At 59.1% G+C, this 10646-nt stretch overlaps 1 protein-coding gene across 1 annotated transcript; it reads left to right on the top strand.

The window, feature by feature from the left end:
• Positions 1-1695: 1695 nt before the first annotated feature.
• HIPK4 (homeodomain interacting protein kinase 4) lies at positions 1696-10025 on the top strand. The gene is made up of 4 exons (XM_004620739.2): positions 1696-2160; positions 4752-5108; positions 6678-7520; positions 9846-10025. The coding sequence occupies exons 1-4, from the start codon at positions 1696-1698 to the stop codon at positions 10023-10025; spliced, it is 1845 nt and encodes a 614-aa protein (XP_004620796.1).
• The last annotated feature ends 621 nt before the right edge of the window (positions 10026-10646 follow it).

The following is a 10646-nucleotide window of genomic DNA, read 5'->3' as shown; positions in this document are numbered from 1 at the left end:
GGGGTGCCTCTTGGGGTTCAGGGGCTCAGAACTGGACACCTAGCTGCCTCTCAGCCCTGTCAGTGCTGGGAATCAGGGAATCAGGGGCAGCTGTCCCCCCTCCCCCCGGCAACCTGAACCCCTCTGGATCCAACCCCCTCACCTCAGCACCCCTGCGCCAAGCCTCCAAACACTTCCTCACGTCCCTAGGGGTGGATGGGGGGCCAGCACCCCTGGGGGGTCATCGCCCCCTGTGCATCCACTTCTCCCTTCAACCTGCTCCCTCCTTCAGCCTGCCACCTGCTTCCTGTCACCCTCTGAGAGCAGCAGTGACCTGCCCACTCCCCCCTCCACAGGGGGTTTTCTCACCACAGATCTCTGCATGATCACGGGGAGGCCCCTCCTCACACTCCCTGGACCCCTTTGTTCGCCCCCTCCGCCCCGCCTGCCCTGGACCCTGTCACTGCTCCCCCTCAGACCCACACCTGCCCTCTTCTCTCCTGTTTCCTCCCTGGGATCCAGCTGGGTGAGGGACAGGGGGCGGCAGGGCTGGCTCGGGGGTCAGTGTCTGTGACCTGAGGCACTTTCCAGCCTTCTCTGTGTCTTTTCTCAGGATCGTAGGAGGTTTTGTGTGTTTCCACATCAGAACCCCCAACCGGTTAGACCCTCATAAGAACTGATCCTTACCCCCTCAAACTGCTCCCGCTCCATGTCCAATTCCTGGACTGTTGCTCAGGACGGCTCCTTCCTTCCCCACAACCTGTCAGTCCTGGGCCCCAGTCTGCCCCAGGGAGCCAGGCACCTCACCTGCTCCCACCTCTCACCTCACACAGCAGCTGTGTGACCCTCACACCTGCCCCAGCCTTGAGCCCTCAAGTGTGTCCCAGTGAAGAAGCCCAATCTCCTGAGGTGGCACTGCAGCTCAGGCCTGGCCCTGTCTTGGCCACCTCCCCCTCCCATGTACACACACAATGGGCAGGTCTTACCTGGACGCTGAGACACACACACACACACACACACACACACACACATACACACACACACACACACTGATATGCTCATACAGAGATATAGAAAAACACATAGAGACATAATGAGACAGAATCATACAGAGACACAAAGATACATACAGTGACACACAGACATACAGAGAGACAGACAGACACACACACACACACACACATACAGAGAATATATAGACACATTGATACACACACACTTACTCCCGATCCCCCAAGTCCCCAAAGCTTGCGCTCCTTGCTGTGGATGCCCCAGTGGCCTTCGATCCCCCATGAGACCAGAGGGTCCCCTGGGTGACCTCTCACCGGTCTCACTCCTCCAAGGTTCCGCCAGGGACGGGGGAGGGGTGCCACCTGCCACCCCACCCCCGTTCTAGCCAGGGGCTCAGGTCTCCAACAACAGAACCAGGGCTCACTCAGCAACGCTGGAACCCACTGAGGAGGGCCTGGGCCCCCTCGTCCCAAGCCAGGAGGGCCTCGGGGGAGGGGTACTGCCCCTGGCAGATTCACTGTGTGGCCCAGGGGGCTAGGGGGTGCCAGGGAGGTGGAGGCAAAACTCGAGAAAAGAGGCACGAGTAGGGCTCTCTTTCCCCCGCTGGGGGTTCATCGCGGCCGGCGGAAGGTGGGGAGAGCACGGAAGCAGGGTCCAAGGAACTGCGTTGGCGGCAGGACCTCTTCAGGTGGGGACCGGGGCGTGATGGCCACCCTCCAGTCGGAGACCGACTGCTACGACATCATTGAAGTGCTGGGCAAGGGCACATTCGGGGAGGTGGCCAAGGGCTGGCGGCGGAGCACGGGCGAGATGGTGGCCATCAAGATCCTCAAGAACGATGCCTACCGCAACCGCATCATCAAGAACGAGCTGAAGCTTCTGCGCTGCATGCGAGGCCTGGACCCCGACGAGGCCCACGTCATCCGCTTCCTCGAGTTCTTCCACGACGCCCTCAAGTTCTACCTGGTCTTCGAGCTGCTCGAGCAAAACCTCTTCGAGTTCCAGAAGGAGAACAATTTCGCGCCTCTCCCCGCCCGCCACATCCGCACAGTCACACTGCAGGTGCTCCGGGCCCTGGCCCGCCTCAAGGAGCTGGCCATCATCCATGCCGACCTCAAGCCCGAGAACATCATGCTGGTGGACCAGACACGCTGCCCTTTCAGAGTCAAGGTGAGGGTGACTGCCCCGTCCCTAGAGTTCCTGCCTCCCTCTCAGTACTCACTCTCTCTGGCCCTATGTCCCAGCTCTGACCTTACGGTGTTGCTGTTTTTGAGGGGCTGGTGGGGGCCACACCCTTTGGTGTTTAGGGATCACTCCTGGCTGGGATCAGGGTGCCAAGATCAAACCCAGGTCGGTTGTGTGCAAGGCTAGCGCCTTTCCCATTGTACCATCTCTCTGACTCCTGCAGTCAGATCATATCTAGAGGGGAGAGAGATCCACAGAAGGGCCACAGACTCTGTTGATCTGTGCCACAGGCAAGATGGCGGCAGTGTTGGGGTCAGACAGGACAAGTGGGTAATGTGCTTGACCTGAACACCTGAAAGCTGATAGTTCTGCCCCAAGGAGATGGAAGGATGGAGGCCCCAGGGAGAAGAGGCTCCCACAAACGCAGCCTTGGCACCCCAAGCTTGAGTGTGTGTATGAGTGTGTTTGAGGAATGAGTGAGTGAAGCCCACGAATGTGGGCAGGTGCTTGGGGTCACAGGATCTGAGGTCCACACCATATTCAGTGACCAGATGAATTCTATCACATCACCCCATCTTGAATAGGTGGTGAGAGGTGTTTGGAGAGAGCATTCTGAGGAAGGTGCCACCCTGGGTTCTATCCCCAGTACCACACGAGGTGCCCCAGCAGTGCCAGAGTGATTCCTGAGCACAGAGCCCAGAGTAAGCCCTGAGTGCTGCCTGGTGTGGTCCCAAAAGTAAAGAAACAAAACAAAATAGTAAAACATGGCTGGAGAGATAGTACAGTGGGTAGGGCACTTATCTTACACGCACCCAACCTGTTTTTTTTTCTTTTTGGGTCACACCTGGTTCTGCACAGGGGTTACTCCTGGCTCTGCACTCAGGAATTATCCCTGGCAATGCTCAGGGGACCATATGGGATGCTGGGAATCGAACCCGGGTAGGTCACGTGCAAGGCAAACACCCTACCCGCTGTGCTATCACTCCAGCCCCCCAACCTGGGTTTGATTCCCGGCACCCCCGAGCCCATCAGGAGTGATTCTTAGTGCAGAGTCAGGAGTAACTCTTGAGCACTGCTAGGGGTGGCCCAAAAACCAACCAACCAACCAAATAAAAAACCCCCAAAAAAAGCAAAATCAAAATAAGAAAGCGAGGGCAGACAGAGAGGGAGATGCTGAGGGGAGGAGCAGAGTGAGGAGGAGAGAGGAAGGACAGAGAGCTCAGGTCTGGGGGACAGGCCTGAGGCCCGAGGGATGGTGCGGCTCTTTTTTTTTTCTTTTGGGTCACACCTGGCGATGAACAGGAGAGTGTAAGGTAAGTGCCCTACCTACACAGGAGTTACTCCTGGCTCTGCACTCAGGAATTACCCCTGGCGGTGCTCAGGGGACCATATGGGATGCTGGGAATCGAACCCAGGTCGGTCGTGTGCAAGGCAAACGCCCTACCTGCTGTGCTATCGCTCCAGCCCCTGGATGGTGCTGCCCCTACACCTGTCAGGAGCCCAGTGTGCCGGCAGTGAGGGGAATTCCCCAAGGCAGGGAAGTGTTTTCTTCGTGGCTGACATGGAGCCAGAGTGACAGATTCATGGTGATGAGACAAAGACCAGGAGACAAGCAGGAGACAGGAAATAGGACAGGAAGGTAAACGGCCCTTCACGGGGCTGGAGACACAGCTTGAAGGGCTGCAGCATGGGCCTGGCATGCCCGAGGCCCCAGTTCCAAGCCTGCATCATAGCCCCCCCCAGCACGGCATTGCGCCCAAGCGAGAACTGTCAGGCCTGCAAAGCCAGGCCCAGTGTCACCAGGAGAAACGCCCAGTTGCCTGAGTACCACTGGTGGTATGTGTATGTGTGTGTGTTGGCGGTTGCTCAACCCAAAAGTCCAGTCATTCATATACTTCTTTCTGTGTTTTGGTTCAGGGCACAGAGGCCATTTCCGGTGATGTTCTAGGGACTGGGTGGTCCATGCAGGAGGAGGCTCAAACCCAGACCTCCTGTGTGACAACTGTTGAACTAACTCTGCCCCTGTTCGTTCATTCATTCTTTGTTTTGGGGGTCGGGGGAGAGCCACAGCCGACAATGCTCAGGGAACCATAAGGGGTGCCCCAGGGATCGAACCCAGATTAGCCATGTACAAGGTCAGGGCCCTCATTGCTCTACTCTTGCTCTGGCCCCAGAGTGGCAGTTTCTGAAGGTGGTGGAGCCAGCAAGGTGGGCAAAGAATGAGGGGTGGGGACAGAAAAGGAGACCAGCCTCAGGCTGTACTTGGGGGCCACAGGCCCAAGAGATGGGACGGAGGCAAGCTGTTTCCCTGCGTGTGGCCGATCCTGGTTTTGTCCCTGACTATACTTCTGGTCCCCTGAGCCCTGCTGGGATCCCCGGCAGAGGCAGAAGTAGCCCCTGAACCCCTTTGAGGTGTGTCCCCCAAAGTGAGAGTCACAGAGGCAGAGGCTGCGGGAAACAGGCTCGACTGGGAGTCGGCAATCCCAGCAAGGCCACGACAGAGGCAGCGAGACAGTGGTCGGAGACCCCGCTCACCTGCCCACCAGCCCCCACTGTCCCCTGTCACGCCCCCACAGGTGATCGACTTTGGCTCTGCCAGCATTTTCAGTGAAGTCCGTTATGTGAAGGAGCCCTACATCCAGTCGCGCTTCTACCGGGCCCCTGAGATCCTGCTGGGGCTGCCCTTCTGCGAGAAAGTGGACGTGTGGTCGTTGGGCTGTGTCATGGCCGAGCTGCACCTGGGCTGGCCCCTCTACCCAGGCAACAACGAGTATGACCAGGTGCGCTACATCTGTGAGACCCAGGGTCTGCCCAAGCCCCACCTGCTGCACGCCGCCCGCAAGACCCACCACTTCTTCAAGCGCAACCCCCACCCCGATGCCACCAGCCCCTGGCAGCTCAAGTCCTCAGCCGACTACCTGGCTGAGACCAAGGTAAGGCAGCCAACCCGGTCAGGGCGGGTAGTGTTGGCATCGATGCCATGGCCAGAAAACAAAACTGGAGGCCTGGGATATGGCTCAGAGGGCTGGAGTAGGGGCCTCTTGACCCCCATTACCACTGGGTGTGGTCCCCAAAACAAAAGAAAGAAAAAAAGGAAGGAAGGAAGGAAGGAAGGAAGGAAGGAAGGAAGGAAGGAAGGGAGGAAGGGAGGAAGGGAGGAAGGGAGGAAGGGAGGAGGGAGGAGCCAGAGCCCTAGTACAGCTGGGAGGGCTCTTGCCTTGCATGGGGCAGACCCAGGTTCTATCCCTGATGTCCCATATGGTCCCCCAAGCACCCCCAGAAGAGATTTTTGAGTGCAGAGCCAGGAGTAAGCCCTGAGCATGGCTGGGTGTGGCCTCTAATAAAACAAAATAAATATAGAGAAAAATAAGGGCCAGAGAGATAGTACAGTGGGTAGGGTGCTTACCTTGCACATAGCTCACCCAGGTGCAATCCTGGCACTGTATAGAGCCCCATCAGAGCCAGGAGTAAGTCCTGAACACTGGCAGTGTCTGTGGGGGGAGAAGGGGAGGAAGCACCCCAAAAGAAGCAGGAGAGATAGTAAAGCGGTTAAGTTGTTTGCCTGCCACTCAGCCAACCCAGGTTCAATCCCCAGCATCCCATAAGCTCCCCTGAGGCCCACCAGGCGGGATCCCTGAGCAGAGTGAGGCATAAGCCCTGAGTACCATTAGGTGTGACCCAAAAATTACAACCACAAAATCCAACAACAAACAATCCCACCTTCCCCAAAGCAAAACAAAACAACCACATGAGCCGTAGAGACAGTATAGCTGGTAAGGTGTTTGCTTTCCACTCTGCCAACCCAGGTTTGATCCCCAACACCACCTCTGACCCCCCAGCACCACCCACCAGGAGTGATTCCTGAGCAACATCAGCTGTGGCCCCCAAGTCTGAAACCAAACCCAACTCAAACCCAACCCAACCCAACCCTCAGTGGAAATCCAGATCAGCTCTCACGCTGCACCAAAAGTCAGGGCTGGGGCTGGGAGAGGGGGTTGGCTGGAGCGATAGCACAGCGGGTAGGGCATTTGCTTTGCACGAGGCTGACCCGGGTTCCATCCCAGCATCCCATATAGTCCCTTGAGCACCGACAGGAGTGATTCTTCTGAGTGCAGACCTAGGAGTAATCACTGAGCATTGCTGGGTGTGATCCCTGTCACTGTCACTGTCATCCCGTTGCTCATCAATTTGTTCGAGCGGGCACCAGTAACGTCTCTCACTGTGAGACTTATTGTTACTGTTTTTGGCATATCCAATACGCCACGGGTAGCTTGCCAGGCTCTGCCGGGTGGGTGCGATACTCTTCGGTAGCTTGCGGGGCTCTCCCAGAGGGGCGGAGGAATCGAACACGAGGACCCCAAAAAGAAAAAAAACATCAGGGCTCAGTCGCGTGGATTTGAGTCAGAGCAGAAGTCAGGTGTCCAGGGGCCTCGAAGGGTCCAGAGACTGGACTCGGGCTTCACACCTGGAAACCCCCACCCCCACCCCCCGTGTCTCCCCAGGTGCGGCCCCTGGAGCGCCGCAAGTACATGCTCAAGTCCCTGGACCAGATCGAGACGGTGAACGGCGGCGGCGCAGCGGGCCGACTGCCCTTCCCGGACCGCGAGGCGCTGGCCGAGCACGCGGACCTCAAGAGCATGGTGGAGCTCATCAAGCGGATGCTCACGTGGGAGTCGCACGAGCGCATCAGCCCCAGCGCCGCGCTGCGCCACCCCTTCGTGTCCATGCAGCAGCTGCGCAGCGCGCACGAGGGCACCCGCTACTACCAGCTGTCCCTGCGCGGCTGCCGCCTGTCGCTGCAGGTGGACGGCAAGGTCCCCGCCGCCCTGGACGACGGGCCGCCCTACTACCGCCTGGCCGAGGAGGAGGAGGCGGCGGCGGCCGCGGGCCTGGGCAGCGGGCCTTTCTTCCGCGACGAGAAGGCGCCGGGCATGCAGCGGGCCATCGACCAGCTGGACGACCTGAGCCTGAAGGAGGCGGGCTGCGGGCTGTGGGGGGAGCCCCGCGCCGACGCCGCCGCCGTGCCCGACCTGCTGGCCCCGCTCAAGGGGCCGGTGGCCGCCGGGCGGCGCGGACCCGACGCGGGCCCGGAGCCCATCCTGGCCTTCTACGGCAGCCGCCTGGCCGGCCGCCACAAGGCCCGCAAGGCCCCCGCGGGCTCCAAGTCCGACTCCAACTTCAGCAACCTCATCCGCCTGGGCCAGGCCACGCCCGACGAGGACGGGCCGCGCCGGGCCAGCGGCTGGGCCGAAGGAGAGCGCCGTGGGGCCTCGGCCGAGCCGCCCGCCCTCCCGCATCGCGACGGCGACGGGCCGGACATCAAGGACCTGAGCGTGGACGCGGAGGTAGGCCAGGCGGGCGCCCAGCGGGGTGCGAGGGGTGGGGCGGGGACCCGCGTTGTTCCCAGTGCTCTGGGAACCAGGCCAGCCCCTCATCAACCCACCCCGAGGGGCGACCAGGCCCAGCGCAGCACCCTAATTCACATTCAGGATACAATTAGGGTTTTATTTGGGGCGAGGGTATTGGGAGGGGGAAGCGGGGATTCTTTTTTGGGTTACACCCAGCTGTTCTCAGGGCTCTGTGCATAGGGATCACTCTTTTTCTTTTTTCTTTTGTTTTTTTTGGGTCACAACCTGCTATGCTCAGGGATAAGGCCTGTATCTGCTTGGGGGACCGTGTGGGGTGCCAGGGATCGAACCTGGGTTGGCTGTGTGCAAGGCAAACACCCTACCCACTGTACTATTGTTGCTACCCTTGGAATCACTCTTGGCAAGGCTTGGGGGACCCTATAGGGTACTGGGAATTGAACCTGGGTTGGCCTCTTGCAATGCAAGTACCTTAATGCCTATACAGTCTCTCAGGCACCGGGGTCTTTGTTTTGGGGCCACACTGGCAGTCACAGTTACACCTGACTCTGTTCTCACGATTGACCCCTGCTGTGTTGGGGGACCAAGTGCAGGGCTAGGGTCTGGGGTTGATGGCATGAGAGGCAAGCATCTTACCCGCCTGTACTATCACTCTGACCCCACGATTAGTTATTTTCTCTGTGTGTGTGTGTGTGTGTGTGTGTGTGTGTGTGTGTGTGTGTGAGGGCTTCCCTTCTACTTCCTCTTTTCTTCATCTCTTCCCTCTTTGAACATTTTTTTTGGGGGGTTTGGGGGTGGTGGCCATACCTGGCAGTGCTTAGGGTCCTACTCACAGCCTTTTGTTGGGGGACTGTGTGGTGCTAGATATCAAACCCCAAGCTCCCACATGCATGTCCCACGGAGGGCTCAGCCTTGTGCAGTTAGGATCTGCGAAGGCTGAGCACACACTGACCCAGCTTCAGGCTCTTATGAGAGACAGACAGGCTGGGAAGCTGGCTCAGAAGGACAGCACTTGCCTTGCCTGTGGGAGCCCCTAGGTTTCATCACTCACACTGCATGGTTCCCTGAACAGCGTCAGGATTCACTCCTCCTGCCCCCCCAGTATCAAAAACCAATAAATAAACCCGGGAGCCAGAGAAATATTACAGTGGGCTGGGTGTTTTCTTTGCCTGCAGCAGACCTGGGTGCTAATCCCCAGCACCACATAGGGTCCCCCAAACCCCTGCCGGGAGTGATCCCTGAGGGTAGGGTTAGGAGTAAACCCTGGGCACCCCCGAATGTGGACCAGAAACAAAAACACAAAGAAACTCAGGACAGGAAAGAGAGCATAGGGGTCATGGTGCTTGCCTTGCCTACAGCTGACCCTGGTTCAGTTCCCCAGCACTGCCCGGAGTCACCAAGCACTGCTGGTAGTACCAACAAGAACTGGGAATAAGCCCGCCAGCATCACCAAGTGTGGCTGAAACCCTCCCAACACAATAATGTACCCACATGAAGTGCTAAAGCCCCCCCCACTCCCCCCCCAGGTCAGAACAAGGCCTGAATACAGGCTCCGACACACTCAGAGACTCAGGAGACCCGGCATCTCCCAGCCCCTGAAACATTCATGCCCTGAGGGGACTTTTTTTTTCCTGGGGGAGGGGGCCAGAGGGCAGGGAAGCACACCCAGCTCAGGGGTTACTCCTGGCTCAACACTCAGGGATCACTCCTGGTGGGCTCAAGGGAACAAAACATATGAGATGCTGGGGATCGAACCCAGGTTGGCTGAGTGCAAGGCAAAAATACCCTCCCTGCTGTACTATGGCTATGGCTCGCCAGGGGGACTCTGACCACTTCTTGACACTGGGTGAATCAAGGCTGGGTACTTACAAGATTGCCTTCAGGGGAGCCTGGAAGGGGGCTCAGGGCCTCCACGCACTTGTGTAGCAATGACAATACCATGAGTTCAAATCCCGGTGCTGGGCCAGAGAGGTAGTTCTGTGGGGAAGGTGTTGGTTGGCCTTGCACACTCTCCAGGGTTCTGGGTACCACACCGGGTCCCCAGAGCCCCACCAGGAGTGATCCCCGAGGACGGGGGGTGTGCCTCTCCCTGACAGCCTAGCAGCCCTGATGTGGGTGTGGGACCCCGTGAGAAGTGGCCAGGAAGAGGGCTCCATGCCTCAGGAAGCAGCTGGGACCCTGTGACACAAGCGGGAGACGTAGCACACTGAGAAGTGGCTACGTCTTCCAGGCGTAGCCCAGGGCCCAGGCGGACCAGGCAGGGCTGGGCCTGTGGGGTTGACCACGTCTTTTCCTCTCTCACAGCGGCCGGGCGCTGAACTCTTTGACCCCAGTAGCTGCCCTGGAGAGTGGCTGAGCGACACGGAGTGGACCCTGGAGGGCATCCGGGGACCCCGGGCTCAGGGCCTGCAGCCCCGCCACATCCACCCGCACGGGCCGCCCCGTACCACCAGTTTTCTGCAGCACGTCGGCGGGCACCACTGATGGTGGCCCCACCCCTGCATAGACTGAGGGCTGCGCTGGCTGGACTGGCACCCCCTCCTCAGAGCCGTGTCCCTCCCCCGCCCCAAACCCACAGATTATTCTTTCAGAAAGACACTTATCCGGAAAAGGAACTCCTCGTTACACACCCCCGACCCCACCTGCGGCGCATACACACCCCATCCTACCCCAATACAGGAGGGTCTTGGGGTCTGGCCCGGGCCCTGTTTGGCCCAAGGGCTGCAGAAGAAGGGCTGTCCCCCTGCTGGCCCCCAGCATCCCCTCAGCCCTGTTTCAATAAAGAACTGTTCAGCAGTCTGGCCTCGCCTGCTCACCTGCCTGAACCCTGGCCCGGCGGGGGTTCAGACTGGGCCCTGGATGTGATGTCATGTTTGCCAGTTGGCTCAGGCTGGGCACTTTAAGGGAAAGGCACAGATTCCCCCAACCCTCCCCCTCTCTGACAGAGGGCCAGAGACATAGAGCAGTAGTTAGGGCACTTGCCCTGCACACAGCTGACCCAGGTTCCACCTCTGGTGCCATCCATGATTACCGTCAGGGGTCCATTCTGAGTACAGAGCCAGGAATAGCTGCGCACTGTGGGACAGGGCAACACCAGCTCCCGGC

This window comes from Sorex araneus, chromosome 8 (assembly GCF_027595985.1).
Source record: "Sorex araneus isolate mSorAra2 chromosome 8, mSorAra2.pri, whole genome shotgun sequence".
NCBI lineage: Eukaryota > Metazoa > Chordata > Mammalia > Eulipotyphla > Soricidae > Sorex > Sorex araneus.
Note: the sequence above shows the minus strand (reverse complement) of the source record. Positions and strands in the feature narration are given on the sequence as shown.

Bases quoted from the DNA above. Each gene is read 5' to 3' on its own strand.
- HIPK4 (XM_004620739.2), top strand. From the start codon at position 1,696: ATGGCCACCCTCCAGTCGGAGACCGACTGCTACGACATCATTGAAGTG. The intron at 2,161-4,751 runs GTGAGGGTGACT...ACGCCCCCACAG, and splicing joins GCTGCCCTTTCAGAGTCAAG to GTGATCGACTTTGGCTCTGC. The intron at 5,109-6,677 runs GTAAGGCAGCCA...GTGTCTCCCCAG, and splicing joins ACTACCTGGCTGAGACCAAG to GTGCGGCCCCTGGAGCGCCG.